This window comes from Convolutriloba macropyga, chromosome 13 (genome assembly GCF_964194025.1).
Source record: "Convolutriloba macropyga chromosome 13, txConMacr16.3, whole genome shotgun sequence".
In the NCBI taxonomy this organism is placed as follows: domain Eukaryota; kingdom Metazoa; phylum Xenacoelomorpha; order Acoela; family Convolutidae; genus Convolutriloba; species Convolutriloba macropyga.
This window is the reverse complement of record NC_134480.1, coordinates 27,183,822-27,211,383: the sequence shown is the minus strand read 5'-3', so window position 1 is coordinate 27,211,383 and position 27,562 is coordinate 27,183,822. Positions and strand designations below refer to the sequence as shown.

Sequence of the window (27,562 nt, the reverse complement as noted above, 5' to 3'; positions counted from 1 at the left end):
TACAGAACATTCCCGTACTGCTGTTTCGAGAAGTGCTCCAAAACCCACTGTGAAGAAATCACATACACTTTTGCACTGCTAGCTGTGTTCGGCTGTGTGGCTCCTGTCGTATTCTGTATTGTATGCTTGTGCGGGTGCAAGGCATATGGATTCATATCGCTAATTGGACACTACCGAGTGGGAGAAAAAAGTTAGTACAATTCTAGGAAAATTGTTGAACACAGGAAAGTTTCAACATACTTTTGACTTATGGCTCCATTTTTGGGCTTTTTGCTTCATCAACAACACATTTTACCCATTTGTAGACTATTTGTTTGAAAAATTGCTGTTACTTAAGCCGAAAAATAAGTTTTGCAATCTGAACTTGTTGTTTAGTATCAATTTTAAAAGTTAAAAAGCGGTTTAAAAAGTTTTCAGTCTACATTGTGCCCGCTTACGTTGCTTTAGCTTTTCAGATTTCATCAAATATATATATTTAGTGTCATGATTTTCTCCCCATTTAGATTGAATCGCGGCAGATTCTTCTAGCTATTTATTGTATTTTAAATTGTCGAATTGCTGCGATTGTGGCTAAAAATAGAAAACAAATTGAGACTGAAAAATAATTTTGTGTCCTGTCTCATTGATGTGACAATAGCCTCCAAGTTATTTTTTTGTATTTTCCAACAAACAAATTCAAGCATCTGAAAAATCAGTGGGACAGTGTAATGTTTTGGCTGCTTCAAAGACTTCTATTTTGTCTCAAAAAACAGTGTCGAAGCGAAGAACAGATCACGTTCACTTTTAAGTTTCATTATTGGCCGATTCTTTGTTCATTGAATTGGTATATCAACTTTGTTATTTTGTAATGAACTAGGATTTATCATCTCCTACAAACTTTCTCGCATAAAATTTTCTTAATTGCTCCGACCCACTTTTAGTGGGGGAGAAACTATATGCTCAAATGGGTTTTTTTGTTCAGACAATTTTGGCAGATCGATATAATAATCGTAGAGAGTTGTGAGTGGCATCATTAAAAAGCCCGTCCAGCGTAGAATATCGAATTAGAAAGATTTTTCAATTTTCACTTTTTATAGGGAGTTATCGAGAGGAGGGTTGCTGAATTGTTCGGTTTGATTTTGTTGGCTAGAATTCATGCTAAAATTTTCAAAATTTTACTTTTTTGGTCCAAAAAAATGGACCAAATTTGCTTTTTCAACCAACTTCTTTTAAATTTGTTGGAAGTAAATACCTTAAGACTGCGACCATATTCTTTTCAAGCTGACAAACTAGCTAGTTCTACACCCACTGGATTTGAGAGTCTTTCGGATTTATAGTTTTGCCAGTTTCTTGCAAATTTGAAATCATTAAATAGACAAAATTCATTTTTGTTTTTAACAAACTGGAAGATTTCGTAGAAAAATTGATCTGTTTTGCAACCAACTCCCTAAATTATTATGTAAATGTTTTTTATGTATACTTTTTTTTACTTACAAGAATTTCAAATCAGTGCTCAATTATTGACAGATACTATTTACAGAAAACGAGGCCCAACAAGATTATATTACGGTTTCAGAGTTAAGCGCCTAGTTTCTATGGCTCTGACAAAATTTCGTAAAATTGTTATGTACTTGTTGAGTTCTGCTTTCATTTGTTTTTTTGCCCAATCTTTAAGTCCAATAAATTATTGTCCCCCATTCAAAGATCCAATTTTTTTTCAGAAGGTAAAAATGAACCCTGACACTTCTTTCAGTTGTTATCTAGTGTCTGTTATGACTTTGAATGTATTTGTTTTAAGAAAACATCGGTTAACTTTTGAACATTGCCATTATTTTATCCTATTTCTCTCCATTTCGGGCGCAGTGTCAGTAAAAACAGGCAGAAACCAATTTCCTGTGAGTTATAGATTAATGTCCGTACCGCTTATATGTTCAATTAATAGTCTCTTTGTTTTGATGACACGCCTTTTCAATGTTTTGAGTTAAGTTTGCTTCCTTGTCCTATTATCGCATTATTGAAAAGTGCGATTGAAGGAAAGCATAGTAGGGAATGTGCACAGCGATGGAAAAACGCGTATCTGAATATTCAATTGTTTTGTTATATAGTTTATGCTTTTTGGGCTGAGACACAGTTATCTCGCAAAATTTTATATCTTTTTTGTTTCTGCCTTAGTTTGTCATTCTTTTTATTGTTATACGCCATATACCTAATAACGATATGTCTTAATGACTTCCCCGGGACGTATAACTGAACCCAGTTAAAGAACTCAGATCACAGCTGCTTGTTTTATTGACTGTCAGTTTGAAATAAAAAAAGAAAACTATCAGTTTTGCTTTAACTTTCGTAACCATGTGACTCAATCTCACTAATTAGAAGTCTCAATTAATTTTGTCAAATCAAGCAATTTTTTATATTTTTTGCGTTTAGTTATATGTTGTGACTGAGTTCTTCGACAATTAATTCTTCTAGAGAAATTCTTCTAAAAAGTTAAATCTAAAACGTATGACAGGCTTCCAATTCTAATCACCGAAGATTTTTTCCCGCACTCACATTGTAACGACTAGTCCCATCTCCTCAAGGGCTATATGCAGCGTTATCAATTTTTAAAATCGTTATTATTTTTGAGGGTGTAAAAATTTTTACTGTTGCAAATATTTTCGTTTGCTGTTATTACAGAAGATTCCCGTACTGCTGTTTCGAGAAGTGCTCCAAAACCCACTGTGAAGAAATCACATACACTTTTGCACTGCTAGCTGTGTTCGGCTGTGTGGCTACTGTCGTATTCTGTATTGTATGCTTGTGGGGGTGCAAGGCATATGGATTCATATCGCTAATTGGACACTACCGAGTGGGAGAAAAAAGTTAGTACAATTCTAGGAAAATTGTTGAACACAGGAAATTTTCAACATAATTTTGACTTATGGCTCCATTTTTGGGCTTTTTGCTTCATCAACAACACTTTTTACCCATTTGTAGACTATTTGTTTGAAAAATTGCTGTTACTTAAGCCGAAAAATAAGTTTTGCAATCTGAACTTGTTGTTTAGTATCAATTTTAAAAGTTAAAAAGCGGTTTAAAAAGTTTTCAGTCTACATTGTGCCCGCTTACGTTGCTTTAGCTTTTCAGATTTCATCAAATATATATATTTAGTGTCATGATTTTCTCCCCATTTAGATTGAATCGCGGCAGATTCTTCTAGCTATTTATTGTATTTTAAATTGTCGAATTGCTGCGATTGTGGCTAAAAATAGAAAACAAATTGAGACTGAAAATTAATTTTGTGTCCTGTCTCATTGATGTGACAATAACCTCCAAGTTATTTTTTTGTATTTTCCAACAAACAAATTCAAGCATCTGAAAAATCAGTGAGACAGTGTAATGTTTTGGCTGCTTCAAAGACTTCTATTTTGTCTCAAAAAACAGTGTCGAAGCGAAGAACAGATCACGTTCACTTTTAAGTTTCATTATTGGCCGATTCTTTGTTCATTGAATTGGTATATCAACTTTGTTATTTTGTAATGAACTAGGATTTATCATCTCCTACAAAATTTCTCGCATAAAATTTTCTTAATTGCTCCGACCCACTTTTAGTGGGGGAGAAACTATATGCTCAAATGGGTTTTTTTGTTCAGACAATTTTGGCAGATCGATATAATAATCGTAGAGAGTTGTGAGTGGCATCAGTAAAAAGCCCGTCCAGCGTAGAATATCGAATTAGAAAGATATTTCAATTTTCACTTTTTATAGGGAGTTATCGAGAGGAGGGTTGCTGAATTGTTCGGTTTGATTTTGTTGGCTAGAATTCATGCTAAAATTTTCAAAATTTTACTTTTTTGGTCCAAAAAATTGGACCAAATTTGCTTTTTCAACCAACTTCTTTTAAATTTGTTGGAAGTAAATACCTTAAGACTGCGACCATATTCTTTTCAAGCTGACAAACTAGCTAGTTCTACACCCACTGGATTTGAGAGTCTTTCGGATTTATAGTTTTGCCAGTTTCTTGCAAATTTGAAATTATTAAATAGACAAAATTCATTTTTGTTTTTGACAAACTGGAAGATTTTGTAGAAAAATTGATCTGTTTTGCAACCAAATCTCTAAATTATTATGTAAATGTTTTTTATGTATACTTTTTTTTACTTACAAGAATTTCAAATCAGTGCTCAATTAATGACAGATACTATTTACAGAAAACGAGGCCCAACAAGATTATATTACGGTTTCAGAGTTAAGCGCCTAGTTTCTATGGCTCTGACAAAATTTCGTAAAATTGTTATGTACTTGTTGAGTTCTGCTTTCATTTGTTTTTTTGCCCAATCTTTAAGTCCAATAAATAATTGTCCCCCATACAAAGATCCAATTTTTTTTCAGAAGGTAAAAATGAACCCTGACACTTCTTTCAGTTGTTATCTAGTGTCTGTTATGACTTTGAATGTATTTGTTTTAAGAAAACATCGGTTAACTTTTGAACATTGCCATTATTTTATCCTATTTCTCTCCATTTCGGGCGCAGTGTCAGTAAAAACAGGCAGAAACCAATTTCCTGTGAGTTATAGATTAATGTCCGTACCGCTTATATGTTCAATTAATAGTCTCTTTGTTTTGATGACACGCCTTTTCAATGTTTTGAGTTAAGTTTGCTTCCTTGTCCTATTATCGCATTATTGAAAAGTGCGATTGAAGGAAAGCATAGTAGGGAATGTGCACAGCGATGGAAAAACGCGTATCTGAATATTCAATTGTTTTGTTATATAGTTTATGCTTTTTGGGCTGAGACACAGTTATCTCGCAAAATTTTATATCTTTTTTGTTTCTGCCTTAGTTTGTCACTCTTTTTATTGTTATACGCCATATACCTAATAACGATATGTCTTAATGACTTCCCCGGGACGTATAACTGAACCCAGTTAAAGAACTCAGATCACAGCTGCTTGTTTTATTGACTGTCAGTTTGAAATAAAAAAAGAAAACTATCAGTTTTGCTTTAATTTTCGTAACCATGTGACTCAATCTCACTAATTAGAAGTCTCAATTAATTTTGTCAAATCATGCAATTTTTTAAATTTTTTGCGTTTAGTTATATGTTGTGACTGAGTTCTTCGACAATTAATTTCATTAAAAAATTTCGAGATTTCTAGACGGTTCAATTCCTGGGTATCTTTTTGTTATCATGTCTACGTAATCCTTGTAGAAGGAAGAATTTTTGATGTTAAATTTAGGAATAACTAGCCATGTACAATTCTTGCAGGTAACATCTTATAATTATAGTGCCTTGAACAATGTGATCTCGTAAATTTTCTTGCTTCTTTATATATTTGTTGTTATTTTGAGGGATCATGTTTTAGTCTCATTATTAACCAGTCAATTGGCTTCCTGGGGTATTGCAAATTAACCCATCGCTGTTTTTTGAAAGATTTGAAGTCTGTTATGACTTTTGAAAACATTTGTTTTCAAAAACATAAGTGAGTTTTTGAGCTTCGTCATTTTTAATTAATTTTTCGGTCGACTTGTAGCTCAGTCTCTGTAAATACAGGTCAGAACCCGTTTCCTATGAAATAGAATTTAATCTCTATAACTGTTTTAGCTTCGAACATTTGTTTGTCGGCTTTGTTACTGCTGTTTATATGAGATTTCATAAAATATTTGAGATATTTTTGTATCTGTACATTTTATAGGAATTTTGGTTTTCTTTTTAATTCATAACAATAATTGTAGGTCCTATTTGCGAAATTTTGCGCAATTAAACAGCGGGTTATGACGTCTCAATTGCTTCCTATGGAGATATAAATGAACATTTTAGGTATTTCAGTTAAATTAATTTTTTAAAAAAAACGTGTTTTTGAACTTCGCACCTCTTTGGTTTTTTGTCGAACTATTAACCAGTGGCATTGAGGACAGGTTCCATATTTTTTCTAATGATGTATAGGTTCAATTCTTTCGTTTAGATTTTATCTGATGCGAGTTTGATTTTGTTATGATTTTATATACTATAGAAATCGAATTTTGGTCGTAAATAATCATTGTTGTTTTATATTTATTATTGTCCTCTCTAGTAGTCATATTATCAACAACGTTTATCGGCCCTCTAGGGTGGCATTATTGTATTCCTTTGGCTGTTTATGGAACGATTTGTATGTCTTTGGAACGAAAGTTTTCTATCTCTTCATCATTTGGTAGCCAATAAAGTCAAGAATGTGTATGAGCGGGGTCGGAACCTTATGTGCGCACGCACATAACCGAGCCTCCTTGTTGGTATTGCAATGAAAATTATGAGATAAACAAATTCAACATTTTTTCGACTCATTAGACTATTTAACCGTTTTCTTTTTAAGGCTTTGATTGAGACCCTCGAAGTTTTTATGAGGCACAATGGGTTAAATTCTGTGCAAATTACGGTAATTGAAATCGAGCAGCCTTTTTGGCCGATGGATGGATTCCTGTTTTAAGAGGACCCGTCGCTGCAATCAGTTGATGGATCCAATGGATGTCACTTGTTTTGATAAAGGAAACCAGGGCAAAGCAAGTTGCAAAGTGGGCAGGAACAAGGCTCCTACAGCTTGTCAATTTTGTGAAAACATTAAATAGGCACACTAGGCCAAAAAATTTTGATGGAATGAAAACCCAATTGTGTGAGCAAAACGTTCAACTTTTTTAAACACTTTACACGTCGGCCAATACAGTACAAAACATCAACATTGGAGAGTACGAACTCGGTTTAGCTTGACTTGTTAACGCAATTGGGTGATATTGTGTTATGGGCACAAACTCATGACACGATTGCAATGATGTTTCGGGAGATTAACTGACGTTGACTGATTCTATGAATTGATTAATGCTCTCTGGTGAAGTTTGGGGCAATTACTGTAAACATGTGTGTCTTTTATGTTCATGTCGCTCGACCGTTTTTGAGCTTTTGTTCTAGATCATTATATGAGTTATCAAGTGACTTTTTCACGCTTTACTTCTTCATTCTTGAGTGATCTTAATAGCTGATATAAAAACAATTGCGAGCGGCTCAGGATCAAATCTGTTGTTGGGCAGTAGTTAATACTTTAGACTCCTCTCCTGGAGTGAGTGTGTGGGTGCGAACCACTATGAGCTCGGAGTTTTCGCACCCATAAAAATTTCTAAGCTACACCTTCTCTAAATTCAACTGACGCTGTCTGTGGTTCGAGAGCAAATCATCCGACCTTAGTCAGCTATGTTTTTGTTTTAATTAAGAATTACAAAGACCATTTCATCACATTTACAAAGTTCATATATATGTGATGCAATGTGTTCGTAACGTTTTTCATAACCAGTAGACAAAAGCTAAATTGGTGTAGGTGATTGCTATAATGTTCAGATTGATTCAAGCGTTCGGGTCGACTCCAAGCTTTAAAATTTTTGAACTTATGAAAGTCTAAACATTTTTGAAACGGATGTCGCACGAAGTTGTTCGCCGCATAATAGGCTGATCAAAGAATGATTCCATATAGTTCCGTCTGATCAGGAGCCAAAACCTGCAAAATGCTCCCATCAGAGGTGTGATGAAGGAATCAGTTAATATAGATTGTCATCAAGTTGAAACGTAAGCGAACAATGCAAAACTAATGCAAAGGTCAAAGTTGAAAAATAGAAATGTAAGTTACTAAAAACAAAGCACCGAGGTATAAACATTGGAAAATTAGCATGCTGATGCCCCCTTTTATGCTGAACACTGTAAGAGAGTTAGCTTGTCTAAGCTTCAACTTTCAAGGTTTGACTTTTTAGACAGGAATTTGGTGAAGAGAGAAGAAACGGCAGAGTGTAATATGGCCGAGCAAGACATAAATCAGGCATCGACTAGTTCTGGAGTTCAACAGGTGAACTATGCACGCAGTTTCCACCCGGATGTCGAAGATGGAATCTCTATTGAAGTGACGTCTGTGGAAAGAAGAATCGAAAATTGTCACTAACAATAGACACAATGCCACAAATTTGAAACATTCTCTAATTGTTATATTATTTCCCTCCAGCAGTTTTAAACTTTTTCGCTCCCGCTGTGTATAACCGTCATATACTTTTTCGCTCCCGCTGTGTATAACCGTCATATCATTGTGTAATACAGGAATAAAGTGAACATCCCAGTGATCAAATTTTTGCTGTTCATAAGCACGCGTGAACAAAATATTTCATGTTTACATCCTGCTAATGGCTTTTACAGCCTTATCAGTGTCAAAGGACCATGGCATTGCAGCTTATAAAAGATAGCAGAGGTATGAAAACGTCTATTCCCTACACTCCTAAGGGGCGAGAGGGGTTAGTACTCGAAAAGTTCTATTCTAGAAAGGAGGCTCGGCAATGCTATTTCAGAAATGATTTTGCTAGCAGTCCTAGCAAAGACAAATAACAATAATATTACGTCTGAAGACAAGGCCACTCTGCTCGTAAAATATGTTTGTTTCTTTTAAGCCGACGCGTATTTTGTTAGGAGTAAGAAATTAGATTTAAACTCTTTACCTTTATGTTAGAAAGTATGAATATTTCTCTAACCTGCACCATTGATGTACTGATTTTAGAACAACTAATGTGAATTTCAGTTATTCAATTACTTAAAATTAGTTGCTTTCTAAATTAGTTGCTTTCTATTGTATGATTTGTCAGAAAAGTACCAATAATAGCAGTAAGTTGGGAGACACACTATTTTTCCACAATGAATCACAATGCAACAATAGACTCTAATATTGATTTCCCTCATTGTTGTCGAGCATTAAAAAACTGCTTTTTTCGAGTATCTTTGATTCCTCTTTTGTATCACCAATATTGATCTATTATATGGATTCCTCCTGTTAATCTCTATCCTCTAGTATCTGAATAACATATTCTTATTTTCTCTAGAGAAATTAACTTTTCTTATATTTAGAACAAAACATATTTTCTTTGCGAACGTCCATAACCCGTTTAAAAAACAGTGCCTTATCTGCTTTACAATTGTAGTAGTGCTACTACATACAAAACCAAACTCTAACATTTTGTGCTATGATGCAATCTTACTGTGCTATTGCTGTAGTCTATGTCGACATAGTGAGTCAACCAATCAGGCTATGTCAGCTGGCAAGCAGTATAAATAGGCACTATAAAAAGCAGTGAATTTGCAGTAACAGCACTTTTTCCAACTATGCAAGGATACAATCCACTGGTTGGCGATTCACGCCCAGTAGCAGAGGAATAGCCGTCAACAACAAGCTCAGTTGAGCGCTGCAGCTAAACGCATAGCGATATAGCTAGAGCAGTAAAAACTAATGCTTAGCTTGTTTCCTCACATTAGTAATAAAAATTTATGCGCTACATTAGATAATGATGACTGTAACTGAGTGCTTGTTTCCAATTCAACATCTGATTAACCACGCAAAATTTTTACTCCAAATCTGGTGCACCAAGCACCAAAAAATTTATACCTTAAGATTGTTAGAATTTCAAGATTGCTAGAATTTCATTCTTCGGTTAACTGTAACCACTATTTTCTTTTCTTTTTGTCCCCGGAGGGATGAATTTCTTGCATAGTTTTTGTGGTTACCAATAGTTATGATTCTGATTTCGGACTGCGATGTTCAATTTATCAGTCAGATATATTCTTTTATTATTGAAAACGCCGAAAAGAGTTGACTTTATTTGTTTGCCTAAAATGGCTCTTTGGTGAGGCAGATTTTGCCCACATTTTGGTGTCTGAAGATTATTGAATTATTGCCGTAGCAGATATGTCAACAAAACAAAATATCTGGATGCAGTAGAGCAATACAAAAACAGAAAGAGATCTGTATCAAACAGAGAAGAAGTCCTAATCACAAACTGAAAAAAAACTGTTTAGTTTCTCAAAACTGGGAGCAGATGTAATAGTGCTATAGTGCTACTAAAGACAATAACAAACTCAAACAATTTTAGTGCTATATGACGCAATGTTACTGTGCTATTGCTGTAGTCTATGTCGACATAGTGAATCAACCAGTCAGGTTATGCCAACTGGCAAGCAGTATAAATAGGCACTATATAAAGCAGTGAATTTGTAGTGGAACTGTTTCTAACTCTGCGAGGATAAAGTCCACTGACTGGCCATTCAAGCTCAGCAGCAGAAGAATAGCCGCTAATTTAGATAGTGATGACTGTGACTAAGTGCTTGTACCCAATTCAACATCTCATCAACCACGCATAAACTTTACTCTTAAACAACCTATGATTGATTTGATTGGACAACCTAAATAAAACAGCTGCCTTGAAACAATAACCAAATTTTCTGAAAATCTGTGCATATATACAGCTATTAGGCTTGCAATTGCTGGTTGGCTGATATAATATTGCAATCTTACTCAACGTAAAATTTCACGGAACCGTAACAGGACACTACCACGCAGTTGATTTTATAGCTCAGAGTATAAAATATAAATTGGTAAATCTGTTGTTTATTATGTAAGTCAGTTGATTAAATTCACTTTTTTGCCCACTGCTGATCACTTTGTATAATTACGTTTTAGTTCTGGTAAGCCTAAGACAAGCAGAGTTCCGAGCATAATACGTTTGCGACCAAGACGGCCGGACATTCCAAAGGATTTCCGGACTCATGTTCTATCTTATCTTATTTAAACTCCGTTTTGGTATTTCCTGAGGCATATAAAAATTCAGTGTTGACAGCTATGGTACTAACCAATTAAGAATAATTGAATCGCCGCTCTGTTTGAGAGAAATTGTAGCTCCATACCCGAATATTAACGCTATTCGTTTGTACTGTCAGTTGCGCTTAGTCTTCTACAACAGCAGTTCTGCAACGAATATTACCACACGGTTCTTATCGCCACCGAGAAGTTATCAAACTCCGGTGCGAAGCCGAGGTGTTATGATAACTTCGAGGGTGATAACAACCGTGCAGTAATTTTTTAATCAAGCCATGTTGCGATCGTTTCAAAATTGAACAGTCAAAATGAGTGATTTTTTGAGCGAAAATTCCCTGTGTAATGGGCGTGTAAACTCTGGAATAAATGGCTCCAAACTGCAACTGATGAAACACTTTTGAAAGTATCTTTGGATAGCTCTTTGATACTTTTCAAGGAGCCACAAATAACTATTTGAAAATGTTTATTAGTGAAGACAAAACCAGCAAAAGCGACCAATTTTCACCACAAACTTTATACCACATCACAGCAACAACTCAAATGTATTTGAAGGACCAATCAAGATGAATAATTAACAATTTCTTTCTAATTTTTGTTAAATTCTTCATAAACTCATGGATGTTTTTTAAGGGGGAATGGGTGGGTGGGGAAAGAGGGTGGAGTAAAGGGGGAGACAAAGTTTGTGAAATCTCAAATTTTGACTGATCCACATACAATGAACTTCAGGGGGTGCATTTCTTACTCTGAAAAACCTCAAATAAATTGGAACTTTTTCTAGAAATTGGTATGCTTCGTGACGCAAATTACAGAGTTTTGAACTCGGACTTGACTAGCGGATGAAAAACTTATTAGCTAGAGCTTTTATTGGACAACCACGACAAGCTTCTATTGTGATATTGTTTTTCGGGCAACATAAAACAATGAACTAGTTTTTTTTTGCATCTCTAATTGAGCGCGGTAAAAAAGGTGCATTTTCAGAAGCTGATACAGATTAGACAAATTAAACCCAAACAACTGTTGTTCTTTATAATTAATTTGTCCCATTGGTTTCTACTTTTTTTAACTGCTCGTTTTGCCAGAGTTATTTGGCCGGATTATGTACTATACATATAGTTAACCAATAGCCAAAAGCTTGATTGTACTCTTTGTTTGTTTTTAAGGCTACAAGTTTATCAAACTGTTTTCATCATTAGACTACGAGTTTATCACCACTCTTTTATCGCCACCGTTTAATTAGTAACGGTGGCGATAAAAGAGTGTGATGAACTCGTAGTCTAATGCTGAAATGTTTTTCCGGTGTCGATCGGGCATTAAAATTTATTACTCTGGCAGTTTATTTATCTGCTATTATCGCAACAGGTGCCGATTAAAATTGCGCAAAAGAGATAAACTAAGTTGTAACTGAGCTAACAAACATTTCCAAGAACTTCCATAAGGCGTATAAAGATTTTTCCGAGATTGCTCAATTTTTACGACACAGTAGCCCACTATTTTGGAAAAACAAAAAAACGAGTGAAAGAATTTGAAAAACCTCGAAAATTCTAGCTCAGCCAAATTGTAGCTTTTCATGAGCACCGAAAGATGAGGTCGTCTAACAGTCCTTGTTTTATCAACAACGCCTGTTAGTAGACGCTTTTAAGTCTCAGCAACTTTCTACGTCTGTTCAGGAAATTGGCAGTTTACACTCGGAATGTGATAAGAGTCTGCAACTCAGCTATGGTCACGGCATCAACTCGGGTAGAAACTTACAATATTTAACGCGAGAAAATTTTATCGGATCTTTTAGTAGACCCCTTTACAGAGCATGTAATTCCTAAAAATGCAATGATAACAAGTTTTTGGTTGATGTTTACATTATATGCAGTTCGTTATTATTATGCACGTATTGATTTCGAACCACCGCTCTGTTAATATTTTCTGAATACCCCCACTCACGCGTATTCACATGAAATAATTCAAATGCATACAAAATGTGAGAACATATACAAATGGGGGGCGCCTAACTTACTTGGGGGATCTATTTAGCGGTAAAGATCTATTTTATCAACAAACAGCGTACTATATCACTAAGTGCAGCTGCTTCGTACTTTTAACATCTGAGTTTTTTATTCTTCAAAATTCGCAGGTCAAATGAATCAAATTGTCGCTTTGAGTGTGCTTTCCTTCCTTCGATTCAGTTCAAGCCTTCTTTTTCGCTAAGCTATTAACCTTCACTTAGTTTGAATCAAAAATGGCAGATCTGATTTGACTATTATAGAACAAAATATCAAAGATGTTCAGCAATAAAATGATGTGCATGTAGAACAAGTGATGACAATCGCAAATTACACTAATGAGCAAGTTCACCGTTTCTTTTCTTAGCCCAATGATGACAAAGTATACTTGAAAAAAAAAACAGCTGAATTAATGCAATGACAGCGCCTGATCTATCTGCTAACATTTTGAAAGAAAATTCATTTATATATTTATAAAGAAGTGAAAAATTATGGTCATTTTTGATTGGGGCGAAAAAAATCCGAAGTTTTTTTTGTCATCTGATATTTAACCGTGGGCCAGAGAAGATCGAAAACAATAATTTAGATTCACTTTTTCAACGTTTCCAGAACTTCCAGAAGTCCACACAATGTTTTCCTCACGTTTATTTTGTACCTCTGTTTTCCGAACGACTCCAAAGCAGTTTTCAACCCTGTTCGCTGTGACGTCACCCAAACCTCCCGTTTGACAATCGTAACATTGGCCAGGTCTTGCTGGATTTGATCAAATTTTGGCGCTTGTTCTGGAGTTGTTTCCCTGTTGTCGCTTTTATCGTTACCTGAGTTGTGATCTTCTAAAGATTTTTTCCTCGAAAAAGAGGGGAACCGAAGCCTTGAACATGTTTCTGACTTTTCTAGTGGGTTTTTGACGATGACAGGTTTGATGACGTCATTATCTGTTGGTTTGGCTGCTGAGTACGTGCATCGCTCTGTGACACACATTGAGTTGCGCTGGTTGAGGTTTTCAGTGACTGTCACAAAAAGTTTGCGCTTGCAGTCAACCCAGGAATGCTAAAACAGGAACGGGCCATTTTGTTTTAATTGACCGACATTCCATACAAAGGGGTGGAGCCTCTCTAATATCTAAGGGGGGTAATAATTTTCAGGGGGCTATAATAGGCCAGACGTGTGCTTTTTATAATCCCATTCCATTGCATTTAGGTGGCAATGTGAAAAAACGATACGTTCAGTTCAACACTATCATTCGGGAGCGATATACAATTAATTGCGTGTACTACCAAAAGAAAGCTTACAAATTCGTCTTATTATTCGATAATTCAGAGCAGGATGGCGCAGCGGAAGCGTGCTGGGCCCATAACCCAGAGGTCGGTAGATCGAAACTACCTCCTGCTAAATATTTTTTGCAAAGTACATTCAAATGAGTTTAATAGCTAGAGAAACCAAAACAAATATTACAACAATAAATCTCAATATTCTCAAAACGAGCGTAACATGTTCTTTAAACTAGCGTATACACAATTGTGGTTACCTTTTATGGTTAGCAGTTTTCATATTTTTGCGACCGATTCGTCAAATATGCATAAAACTAATACCCACATAAAGCTGAAATTATTAAGCAAGCAACAATCAGTTTGAGAAAAAGGTTCAACGAATTCTCGTGGAATCTTTTAACATCACGCACAAATAGGCTCTTTTCAGGTGTTCCGGTAGAAGTGATTAAGTGTTTTTTTTTGCTCTCCATAGTCAAAATTAATTCGATAAATCAAATTTTGTTATAAACAGAAGGATCTTTTCCGTTTGTGCCCCCCAGTACGTTATGCTCCCCCAGTTACAGATCACGTGCCATTACATAGTAAATCATTATGTGAAAATATGGCACGTGCGTAACCGTTTCCTCCTCTCACGGTGAACAACAGTGAACAGTTACCAAAATATGTCCTCTTCATAATCAATTGCGAACAACCTAAAGTGTATTTTGGGACTAATGATGGTTGGCACAGCCTAACATTTACAATTTGATATAAACCACTATAACACTATTAGGGCGTTGTGAAATTTCAAGGATCTACACTATTTTTACATAGTGATGTGCTACATAACGGACCTTTTCCTTTTGTGCCCCCCCCCCCCCCACACACACACACACACACACAGCTTCGAGCATGGATGTGACCTAACTGACCTCAATGATATGGACAAATGATTGTCTGGTGAGCTTAGTCGCCCAATCAGGAATGGGACTCCTTTTAGTCAACAGCCTCACAGAATACAAGACATTCCCACCCCCACTCCCCCATGACCTAACTCCTCTAGAGAGGGTGTCTTCTGTTGTGACGTGGGGTGTGAATGAGTTGGGGTACCTCATCCAGAGTGCCTGGCACACATCTTCCCAGCAGAAGCCAAGGAGCTGGTGGCAACTCCACGTCTTCATACAACACAACTGAAAATAACTATCCACACACTCATGCTTTTAATTACCAGTACCAAAATTTGTTTTCACCGCACAGTTATGTAAGCATGACAGTAAAGGCGATTAATTTATATTGGAACAAGCACGGGAAACATTGAAATCTCAAAAAATGGCTGAGTGCCGTTTATTGAGTACCGCGAAGCGTTTCGAGATGTTAAGCCAGAATTTCGAAGTGACTTCTGCAGAGTCATGTACGCTTGCTTAAAACAAAATTTGCGCTTTTTAAAATGACGAAAGTCCATGGAAGTCAACATCTGGCTAGGTATATAGGAACTTCTGACTTTCGGCATTTTAAAAGTGCACGTGAGTGTTTGGAGCAAGGTTACGTGACTTTGCAGGAGTCTCTTTGAAATTCTGGCTCGCATGGAAAGGCTACACCATTCGCAATTAACACCAATAATCAGCAGCAAAAGCCAGGCTTAAATAGGCTTTTTGGGAGCATTTGTAAAAATGTTCGAGTCTGTCTTACAGACAGTTATCACAGATAGAACAAAAATGAATGGTGTTCCGCAAGGAAAAGTGCTAGGCCTCATTTGTCTTCTCTATATCGATGAGTTTATAGAAAATGTACGACGAAAATTTTAAACTTTTAGTTTGCTCACTACGATACAATATTTAAAAATAATAATAAATTGTTTCCATCAGTCAATAAGTAGCTTTTCACAATTACTTGTACAAATACAATCACATATTTGACTGTGGGAGAGCACTATTGGGCCGATGGCCCGTTCTCAAGTGTCTCGTTCAGTTTATCTGGATGAAAGTGATTCAAAATGAAGAAAGAAAAAAAAAGAGGAAGCACTATTTTTCAAGGTAGCATTAAACCTAGTGAAAACATTATTCTGGTTATGGAACGCCTTTGAGTAGTGATATTAAAACTCATACAACAGTCTGACTATGTCCTCATTACCCAAAATATAATTATCTAGAAATTGATGACAGAAATTTTTTGTTTCGGCAGTAGACATGTTTTCAATCTTTTCTATTATTTCATCATCGTAACCTAGAAGCATTCTTAAAACTCGCCTTATCCTAACTATTATTGAAAAACTGTGAAATAGATTTTTACCTTGAGTTATTTTGTTTTTAATCAACCGCTTGCTTTTTTTAAGGCAATTTTGCATTGAGAAACCCATTGAAATTGGTGAAATATTACATTTTCCTCTTATGTTTTTTAGTGTCTGCTTAAGTACCTCATAGGCATGTAACTCCGAGGCTAAATATATCCTATGTTTTACTCTTTCTTCGTAAGTGCTTTCAAACTTTTTTCGATGAAAAATTAGCCGCACGATACGTTTGATAACTTTGTCTATTTCCCTAATAGTTGTGATTGTTGTTGACCCGTATATCAGGACTCCGTATTGTACTATTGGCTGTATGTATGTTTTAAACGCTTTTATCATCTGTAATTCTCTCAAAACATTTCTTAGTTTATAAAAGATAGAACAATTCGACAAAAGTTTTGTGACCACATGCTTTGAGTGCTTTGTGAAACGTAGATCGTTATCTATCGTGATGCCCAGGTATTTGAAACTTTGTTTTTCTTCAATTTTAGTGTTTTTTATGAATGTTCTTGACACAACATTTTTGATTTTTCTTTACAAAAAGCATGCTCTTTGTTTTTTCCTTGTTCAGTGTTAGTTTATTTTTTATGAGCCAATCATTGACGTTATCTAGTGCTCTGTCGTGATCATCGTCAATTTTCGATGCAGAACTTCTGCTCTTCACAACAGTGTCATCGGCGTATAAAATAACATTTGATTTTTTCTGGGACAAACTTAAGTCATTCATGTAGATAATAAATAACAGTGGGCCAAGAATTGATCCCTGTGGCACGCCTAGTTCTATAAGATTCAGTTTGGACTTTTTATCTCCAATTAAAGTATATTGCGTTCGTTTGGACAAATATGATTTTAAAATGTTGTATATTGGACCACGCAGACAATATCTATAACACTTTTGCAGTAAAATCTTGTGATCGACAGTATCAAAAGCTTTCTTTAAGTCTAGAAAGGTGCATTTGGTTTTTTCACTGTTGTTGTGGAGATTTGATCTTATTTCATCTATTAAGGTTGCAATGGCATCAACTGTGCTCTTCCCGTGCCTGAAGCCAAATTGTGAATCTGAGAGAATTTCGATAACGTTTAGGTAGTTTTGAATTCGATCAAATATAATCCGCTCAAAGACTTTCCCTATAATTGGTAGCAACGATTTGGGCCTGAAATTTGATGGGTCATCTTTATTTCCATTTTTGAAGAACGGTATAACTTTTGCTATTTTCAAACTCTCTGGGTATTGTCCAAGTTCTATGCATCTGTTAAACAAGAGTTGTAAAGGAGCTGTTAAACAGTCAGAAACTTTTTTAATGAAAAAAATAGTTCAAGTTATAGCAATCAAGACTAAATTTGTTTTTACAGTTGTTGATAGCGTACATTACGTCATTTGCAGATATCCATTTTAGAAACATACTTTGACTCTGGTTTTCTATCGTAACGGCACTTCTTGTTAAAAATTCTGCATTCAATTTTTTCCCAATGTTTGCGAAGAACTCGTTAAACTCATCTACTTTATTTTGCGAGCAGACAACTTTAGAGGACTCTGAATTGCCGGCTAAAGATCTGTAAAGCTCAAAGAAAGATTTTTTGCTTTTTACCGAATCGGTTTTAAGTAGATTTTGATAAAAAGTTTGTTTTTTAGATCTGATGAGAGATTTAAGGTTTTTACAAGTTTTTTGAAAATTTTCGTGAATTTGTGGACTTCCAGTTGTATCTGCCAGTCTCTTAAGACTACGTTTTTTCGTCGCTAAGTTTTTAACCTCATTATCAATCCAATTTTTGTTCTTTTTTGTGTACGATATTTTTCAGGAAGGTAATAGTTTAATGCTTCTGTGAGCAATTCGTGAAGTTTTTTGAAGGCTTTGTCAATTGGTAAGAGTTCTAAACTACTTCTGTGGACCTCAAATTGATACCTGAGATCATTTTCGAGTCTTTCTTTTGTAATTGGATTATCTAGGTTATGCCAATTGCGGCTTTTTAGAGCTTTAAAATACTTTTCTGGACTGCCATCGAGGTCAAAGGAACCTTCTACCGTGTGATGATCTGTTATGCTGGTTGATTTAACTTTTGTTTCTATAAAAAAGTTAGAAAATATTGCGTCAATGAGCGTACTTCTGCCATTTGATACCCTCGTTGGGTCGCTATTGCTTGATATACTGAGACCGTTTCCGGCTAAAAGGCTTCTTAAGTTTTCGGCTTTTTTGCTGTTTACTAAAAAATTAACATTAAAATCCCCACAAAGTACGTGTTTTGTTTCTGGGTCAACCATTAGGCTGTCGAGATATCTTTCAACCGTCAAGAAATTGGCTTCATTAGTGCAATTTGGTGGCATGTAAATACATGAGAACCAGATTTTTTCTTTTATGGTTTTGATGGCGACTGTTAGTAGTTGAACGGAATTCGTTTCTAATTTTTTAACTATCTGACAATTTATGTTATTTTTCAAGAAGAATGCAACACCTCCACCTCTTTTTTTTACGATTGCTGGATATAATTGTTTGATAACCATTCAAAGAAAAACAGTTATTGTTATAGCTAGGATTTAACCAAGTCTCAGTAAGGCAAACTACTTCAGGTTTCTGAGACATGCTATTAATGTAAACTTCAAACTCGTCTAGGTTCTTAGATACGGATCGAATGTTTTGAAGAACAAATTGGAACTGTACGGGATTACAGATTCTTTTATTTGTCATTGTTGACGTAGAGACACTTTTCGTTATCAATTCCCTGCCATTTCAATCTGGTTTTTTTTCTTGTATAAAACTATCAACTATTTTGATATAACAGTGCTTAATTGTTTTTTTGATTTGTTGCTTGCGGAAATCACCAGCAACAAATCTTTTAACATTTCTTTTAGCAATTTCTTTTAACATAAAAAATATTTCCCCAAAATAAAAAAACTGTGCCCTCGATAATTAGGAGAAAACGGACGAGTACGCGAAACATAATGACCTAATAAAGAATACTGAAAAAACAATTGTTTAGTTTTCTTTTCCAGGAAAAAAGTTGATACTTTTTCAACAGGGAACACAAAAAGCACGATTGCTGAAGAATTTCGGGAGCAAAAAAAAACTACCACGACTGCGGATGCGAGATTCACGTTCTTTACATCCTTAGAACCGTCCTTTTTCATTTATAGTGCAATATTTATTAAGAACAAAGAATTCAGCAGCACAATTAAATTGACAAATAAACTCGAGAATAAAATTGAGGTTAGGTCCGAGTATTTTTTAAATAATATTATAAATCTTGATATTTTGAATTTTTATATGCCCATTATAAATCTCGATCTTGACAAATTCTAAAATCCAAATTTAAAACAAAAACAAAAAATTAGGATTTAATAAACATAACCGACTAAACGTCGGAAAAATTGCTCTTGAACGACCAGTGAGCGCTCTAATCAATTGTAGCCTGTTTCAGTCGGGGGGAGCCTAAATGGAACTAAGAAGTTCAATAGTGGGCTTCGAATAAACAAATTAGAGGTTAACATATACCACTATTAATATTTAAAGTGAAAAATAGCACCGGTTTCGGCGCACGTTTCATTTCACTTTTAGTATTAAATTGACCACAATTGAGTTCAGCTGCTTGAAATTGCGATTGAGAGAGAATTTTAGATCACGCGAAACGCAAAAAGTCAAGGGCGCAAAAGTCACTGCAAAAGTCAAAACGGTCCAGAAAAAGTTTTGCATAAAAAACACACACGTTTACAATAATTGCTTCTCTACGAGAGCAATTAAACATCTCTGTCCGTCCTCTATTATAGCAGGAATTGTCAAATTTTGAGTGAATTGATATTGCAAGGTCAAAAAAATTGCCGGATGAATCCAGAACAGTTCACTGATATTTTTCTCAGCTAAATCAGAAAACATCGTGCGCAAAATTTTGGACCTCCACACAATGATGGAAATAATCCAAAATTTATAAACAAGGGAACATTAAAAAAAACATATCGTAAGAAATAAGAAATCAGGCGACATAAACCACAAAAAATAGTTCGAAACAAGGATGAAGTTCGACTTCAAGGATAAAATACTTTGAAATTTAAAGTGAGTTAAAGTTGAGAATATTGATAGTTTCAGCACAACTGAAAAAGTAAAATTTTCCCAATTGAAATAATTTGAATCTTCTGATAAAAATGGAATAGCAAATTACGGACAACGGTTGTGAACTGATCATAACATTTAAGGATTGGTAAACGTACTTCATCACACTTCATCAAATGCCAAATATTCATTCTGATAATTTCATCAATAGGGTAAAATATTGTGAATGTAGACAAATTGCGTATGTTAACATATTGTTATGTTGACATTGGTTTAATTATCATGTAACCTTTGTCCTGACACCGTAAAAATCTCGACATTCTATCAAATAAATAATTAAAACGAACGCAGTTCGCAATTAATGCTTTATTTTTTCTCTCCATTAAAGCAAAATGACTGATAGTTACCTAATTATGATATTTCAGTGAAAGCTCGTAAATAACTCGTTTTCATTGCGGTAGAGAACAAAAATTACGCAGGCGAATATTTGGTTCAGTGACTTCCCAATAAATTATGAAACAAAATAAGATCAAAGCATTTCTTCATTTGAAGACAATTTCTTCATTTTCTATAAAGCAACGGTAGCAAAATGGGTCAAAGTTCACTTTACAAAGCTACATTTACGACAATTAAAATCAAAACTTGCATTACTAACAAACGTTGACATGAAGACCAGTAAAAACAACTTCAAACGACCATGAAGTAAATATTGAGTAACGGTTCAATCCTGAAAACAATTCTTGAAGTGATATTAGAAGAGAAACTAAAAAAAAAAACAAAAATTGATTTTAATCAAAATCTTTAAAATAACCGAAAAAAAAACGCACGAATGGCACGAGAGTTACAATAAACAAAAAGCAACATCTATTAATTCTATTATTCAATTGACTTGTTTCCCAATTTTCAGTTGCAACACAACCAATTAATTGCCTGAAACAATTTAAAATCATAGTACCAACCAGAAGAAAACAAATTAATTGAATGCCACAATGTAAAATCATAGTATTCAAAATCTTCAACTTTCTGTTTCAGAAGATAGTTGGTCATTTCAACTAATAATATCAATTGACTGACACAATGATTCAAGGCAGCTGATCTGCCTTCTTGCTCCATCGTCTGAATACTTGGATACTAACTATTGTTGTATTTAATGCACAAACATTCGCGCACAGGTGGTTTAATCTGTTGGCGTAAAATTCGTCTTATTCTTTTTTATTCCGAAAACAATACTTTGAAGATGTCCAAGCAGATTTTGGGACTTCAATTTTATAGCCTTTTCCAGCCAAACAATTTTAAAGGGGACCTTCGCAACTCTCCAATTTTCATCAAATGTAAGCTGTCAGATTTAATCAAAGATGTTAGATGTGTTTCAGATCTAAAAACAAAATTATCATGAGTAGGCCGTGGTGGAAGAGTAAAACACCAATTTATCACTAGGAGCCTTTTGTTTAGCACTTATTTTAAGATTTTTTCCAGCTTATGCCAAATCGGCCAAACAAAAACCAGAGTTAGTGGAATATGGCACAAATCTACTCGAAACGAGCTTGGCTGAGCTTCGGAGATTCGGTGGCCGACTTAATCAATTCAAATTAACCAATTTATAAAAATAATATCTAAATTCGACAAACGATTTAAAGGGCATTTCCAGTTAACTGGGATAAAAATTATCCTCCATTCGATCAATTTTCTTTACTGTGAAACAAATGGTCGAAAATTTTTTCTACACTTAAATCCCCCCTATTTTAATTAATCTATCTGATTGTCTTATTTAGAGCCTCGAAGGTGCAGAATAAATTGTTAGATATTTTGAAGCCACAGGTCAACTTCAAACTTATGGGTGAGATGTTGTTGAAGTTATTTCATCAGCGTAAGACGTGATGTTGAGACCTTTCGGTGGCAGAGGCAGCTTGCTCATGTAGATGTAGAGCATTGGCGACAATACACCGCCTTGGGGGACACCATGCTTGACTTTTCTCCATTTTGATTTTTCAATGTTTACGCAAGAAGTGTTTCTACGCAAGAAAAACTGCCCTGTAAGTATGCAGCAACCCATTTTTTTGCTATGTGAGTATTGGTGTCTCAAGTATGTCTTTTAGGCGTAAATTGTGTTCTACTTGACAAAAACGCGATAAAAACGAAAAGTTTTATAAGAGTTGCGTGATGGTTTTTGTGAACTCTTTCGCAATTCCCAATGGATACGCATTGAATACTCGTCAATAAATGCACATTCAAGCATCAAGCAAATTTTCTTATATAACCATTTACCTCGAATGTACCAGAGCCGTGATGTGAATTGTGTCAATTAACGATCACTATAGGCAAACGCTTTTCAAAAAATTAAATACATTTTGATCAAGATAGTTTTAAGAACCTTGGGTTAAAAAAACAAGGTTTTTAAATTACACCATTTTTATACTCTTTGTCGTTCCGTTCTGACTGCTAATTTAGTATAACTCTTAAAGCCGTCAAATTTGATTTGGGAAATTTCTATTTTTGTACTCTGCTTAAAGGAGGACAATTTCATTACGGTGAAATTTTATATATCTGAAACACAACTTCACGAACAGCGGGCGCCCAGAGGTCTTAACTTTTTTCTTTAGAACAATTGAAAGTAGATAACCACATAAAAGCACTATAGTTAATGCTCAAGTTTCGGGCACTGTGCTTTGTACATCTCAAGACTTCTTTAGTTGGACAAATAGAACAGAAGTTACCTATCAATTGAACAATGCCCCCCACAGTGTGGTGCAGGTGTTTATTTTGTCTTCTAATTTTACAATTGCTTCTCAAATTTGGAGCTATATTCAAAATTCAGCTGTAATTACGATCTCGAAGGCGTAATTACGCACTGAGGGGGTGACACAACTTTTAAGCAAGAGATGCACAATCAAAAGTCAACAACTACCTCCTGCAGTTAACACACCGAATGCCACAGCCGATTGTATAGATTAAACCATCTTTCAAATAGCTATGTATCTATCTATATCTACTTCTACACATACTCCAACAATTATCCACCCGTAAACTAAAATCACAAATTAAATAACCAACAAACCGACCAATAACAGCAATCCAATCAAAATTTGATCGCGATTTATATAAATTTATATCAATTTATGAAAATTTAAAAATCAGTCATTAACTAACTCTTCAGTTCTCACCAGAAATGTGTATCAGACAAAACGACGCCCTAAACGCCACAAGAACTTTCACCATCTTAATACAAACTTTAGAAGCACTGAAATCGAGAAAAAATTATGAATTATTATTTTAAAATTACCATGAAATTACAATATTCCAGTACGTTCTCAGCTTGGCAAAAACGTTCGCAAAAAAATCTTAATTGAAAATTAAGCTATAATGAGACAGAATTAAAACTCAATGTCAATTCACCAAAATTGCCAGATCGGAAAAATCCTGAGTTAAAAATGAGTCAGCTTTGCTTGGTTTACTTCTCAATGGCAACATATTTGTCTCTCAGCTGGAAACGCCTTTGGGGGCAATAGTCAAGTTGCACTTTAACAGCCTAACTGGCCGAAAAAGGCTATCTATCATTCGATTATACATACATCCATACTTACGTCAACCTGTCAAACTATTAACCACAATACCGCGATACTATTGATGGAGCAAATTGACACAATATTAAATTGTATTGCAATCGCGTTCTATTTCTCTAGAGACAATGAATCAAGCCAGCTAAGAGGCTGCGGTTTATTCCAGTTTCCAGTGTGATACGTACACAAGAAGCGAATTAGGGGGAATAGTTGGGGAAATCTAGCTGAAGTACTGGGCGGCACTTTTCAAAAGATCAAAGGGACAACCCGGGGCGATTTTTTGGGGATTGTATTGAAAAAGTGGGGGCGAAAAATCAATTAGTGCATTAGGGACTACCAGCTGGGCACGACAGGCGTGGGGCGATGTATTGAATGGCGGCACTTTGATGTTACCATCTACGCCATTATACGCACTGTCAGATCCCGTCAATATTTAGAAGACATACCCGACAGTTGCCTTGATTGACAGGTCCCAAAAGAGGCACTTCAAAGGCACCGACTAATCACTGACAGCGCCAAGTTCCGCCACTGCCCCCCAACTGTACCTTCAGCCGCCATTACCACCCCTCAGTAGCCAACATACACACAAGTACTAATCATTCTTTCTACTATCTCACTTGAAAACTCAACCTCTCTCTCTCTTCTCGCTAGCTCTTTTTCTCTCCCTCAATTCTATTCCGATTTGAAGTGTGCTTCTTAATTACCATACAATTGCTAAGCACTACTTTCAGTTAAAATCAAACATTAATCAGAGTGATCATCAAAAAATTAGGTCAAATTTAAGTTGAAGTTTTTTCAAGCCTTGGTAAGGGATTTCAACTTTACGAAAATCGCAATTGATTAGAAAGTTATTTTCAATTCAGATTATATCATTACGAGCTATATCATTATTTCCAGTTACAATTTTGTTCCATTACTTAAAACTTACGGACTGAAAATTATTGTTATTCGTCCTTGCCTACCGATTCCAACCCAAACAACAAAAAAAAAGAAACCAATGGTCTTCTTTCTCAATTGAAAATAAGTCAAAATAAGTTCAAAAAGCCAGCGAGTCATAGTTTAGCATTACAAGCTGTTAAGAGAGACAGAAGTTGGCTTGTAAAACCTTGATACGAATCTTAAGCGTCTTCTCAATTCTGTTATTTGGACAGTTACTTGTTTGTTATGCGGACAAGTTGTGGACAGATTATCTAATCTGGGAATCGGTTGTTTTAATTCTCCCATTACACCAAAACAGTTGAAGTAATTGTAACATTGCCTTGGGGTAACACCAGAAACAGTACCTACAACAAACTGACCAACTTGACTGGCATTTGTTTATTAACTAGCAACTCTTTGTCTCCCCTTACTAGAGTATCCTACTGAAATTAAGGTCTGTCGCTTTGGGTATTTGGACGTTTCCTCCTTACCAAATTAGTCGATCGGGATTAATTTTGAGACAGCTGTGGAATTAAGGGATTAACTTATCTGAAGTGTATCTCTCTTCACTAGCCTGTCCAGGCAAAACCTCACACGTTAATACCTTCGCTAATCGCCCAATCCGGAAAATTGTCATATACAGAAATTTACACCTACAACCAGTCATAAATCACAGTTCCAAATTCATTTTTTAATAATTACCAAATTGAACCAAATTGCTCTCTCTCCTTCTCACGCTCTGTTTCCTTGTTCGATTCATTCATTTTCACAAGTTCAAATTTCAAATTCACTCGAATTCGCAAATTACTATTTTCGACTAAATTTTGGTTTAAATACTTAACTCGTCCGCATTCTTCAAACTTAATCAAAGCAAAAATGTTGACGATTGCACTTCTAACAGTCCTTGTTTCTTCCGCTTTTGTCGGAACTTTGAGCTCAGCAATTTCAAAGAGGAGTTTTAACGAAACTCCGGTAGAAATTTGGGCACTGCAAGCATTCTCCATGCTAGATGCATTGACATGCCGACAATTGTACATCTTCGATGACACACTGTGCGACCGAATCAAAGTCTCCACTCACAGAACCCAGATGAACTTGTACGTGAGCAACGGAGGCAAACTTGGGAATTATACAGCCGTGTACCCAGACAAAGGATTCCAGCAGGACCCAAAACATTCCTTGGTTCTTGGCATCGACCCGTTCCCTCATCTAAGCATTCCCCACGTTGTGTTTGTTTTCTTCCTGGACAAAATCAGCCTGGCACAATGTGATAAGAAGTCTGGTCAGTACTATAACAACTACTGTTTGTATTTGGCGCAAAAGAAACAATGTGGACAAGATCTAAATTTGTACTGTCAGTTGAGATATTTGCCACTGGTGTACGACAATAACGACAAAAAAGACAAAACACAACTATTCAAATGCCACGAAGACATTCTCGTAACTGCAAGTTGTCCAAAAGCGACAGATCTCAACAAGAAGACTTCAGTTTGCGATAAGAAACCCGGAAATCCAGTTTGCATGAAGTCAAGGATCACGAATCTGTGCCAAAAAGACATAATATGCGACTACGGATTCATAATTTCTGGAGGCTGGAATGAAATCAATGCTCGAAAACAACTCGAAACCGGAGCTATGTCTATGTACAGACAGTTGACAAAACAAGGTTTTCACATGGACAGTTTGCGGATCCTCGTTAACAATGCAACCAGTTACCAAAGAGATAAACTTCAAGACCCCGAGGTAGTCTGGGGTGCCCAGCATCGATCAGAAATGAGAAGCAGTATTCGAAAGGTGTGCAATTGTGACTTTTGCGCTGATACAGTTGTCATATACCTTTCTGGAGTGACAGCCGATGATGGATCTGTTATGTTGTGGGATTTGGATAATGACGGTGTGGTCGACAACAACGAAAGGTACTCCCCATTCCATCTTCTCAAAGATACTTCCAACTGCAAAGCTAACAGAATTATTCTGATCGTCGATTCCACAAATACCGAATCCCTTATCACCAAAATGTCACAATCAGACGGCAAGCACGACAACATGATCGTCATTGGAGCTGGTAGGTTTGGCCAACTTCCAGACGACACTTTTGTCAAAGTATTCACAGAGTTTTCCGGAATGCAGTTTTGCCTGGCAGAAGCATTGCTTGACATTGAAAGTCACAGCGAAATAGACCCATTCTTAATGTTACCAGAAGGAAGCACCAATGTCAACGTCACACTAACCGGGGCTTCCTGCAGTCGACACAGTAACTTGCCAACGAAGACTTCCGGTTGCATGCAACTTCCTTCTATGATGTGGAAACTGTTCACATGAGATGGCTCTCAATTCTTCCCTGATAAATTGATTCATTCGCAAATTCTTCGATCCAAAAACTGCTGATTTTGTACTTTGAATAGAACTCTCTTTGAGCACCTCTGCTAGGCATCACTCAAATTGAGAAGTAGCAATTTATTCTGTCTTTAATTTTGTATTATAGAGCAAACTAATGGAGTAATATTAAATTTAATTACAACAATTTGTTTAGATACTGAAATATAACTTTGCTTAGAAAGTTTTTTTAACTACAAACAATGCCAACTTCTTTCAAATCAGATTATCTACAATTGTTTCAAATGCCCAAAAAAGGGCTCTGTCTGTCCTAACGGACATGTCCTAATGAACAAGTCACAGAAAACCCAACCCACAAAACCTTAGCACCTCAGTCGACGTTCACAACCAAAAGAAATTGATCATCCATCACTGTAAAAGTCTATTAGCACGCAATAAACAAGGGAAAAAACGTAAAAAATTGAACAATGAGTAAGTTTTCAAAACTATGACAATCGCTTAAATCTTCAGAATATACTACACAACGCTAAGCAAATAAAAGGTCACTATATCTTAACAAGCTTCATCCACAAATCGAA

The 27,562-nt window shown here is 35.6% G+C and overlaps 2 protein-coding genes across 2 annotated transcripts; one reads left to right on the top strand and one right to left on the bottom strand.

The window, feature by feature from the left end:
• Nucleotides 1-12,835: 12,835 nt before the first annotated feature.
• Nucleotides 12,836-15,046, bottom strand: LOC142352278 (PRELI domain-containing protein 1, mitochondrial-like). The gene is made up of 2 exons (XM_075404779.1): nt 14,781-15,046; nt 12,836-13,648 (listed from the first exon to the last, which is right to left on the bottom strand). Exons 1-2 carry the CDS (start codon nt 15,027-15,029, stop codon nt 13,187-13,189), a joined length of 711 nt encoding a protein of 236 aa, XP_075260894.1. The 5' UTR covers nt 15,030-15,046; the 3' UTR covers nt 12,836-13,186.
• Nucleotides 15,047-23,120: 8,074 nt separating this feature from the next.
• Nucleotides 23,121-27,207, top strand: LOC142352179 (uncharacterized). Its single transcript, XM_075404587.1, has one exon. It carries the CDS (start codon nt 25,524-25,526, stop codon nt 26,967-26,969), a length of 1,446 nt encoding a protein of 481 aa, XP_075260702.1. The 5' UTR covers nt 23,121-25,523; the 3' UTR covers nt 26,970-27,207.
• Nucleotides 27,208-27,562: the final 355 nt, after the last annotated feature.

Bases quoted from the DNA above. Each gene is read 5' to 3' on its own strand.
- LOC142352278 (XM_075404779.1), bottom strand. From the start codon at position 15,029: ATGAAGACGTGGAGTTGCCACCAGCTCCTTGGCTTCTGCTGGGAAGAT. The intron at 13,649-14,780 runs GTCAGTTAGGTC...TTCCTGTTTTAG, and splicing joins CATTTGTCCATATCATTGAG to CATTCCTGGGTTGACTGCAA.
- LOC142352179 (XM_075404587.1), top strand. From the start codon at position 25,524: ATGTTGACGATTGCACTTCTAACAGTCCTTGTTTCTTCCGCTTTTGTC.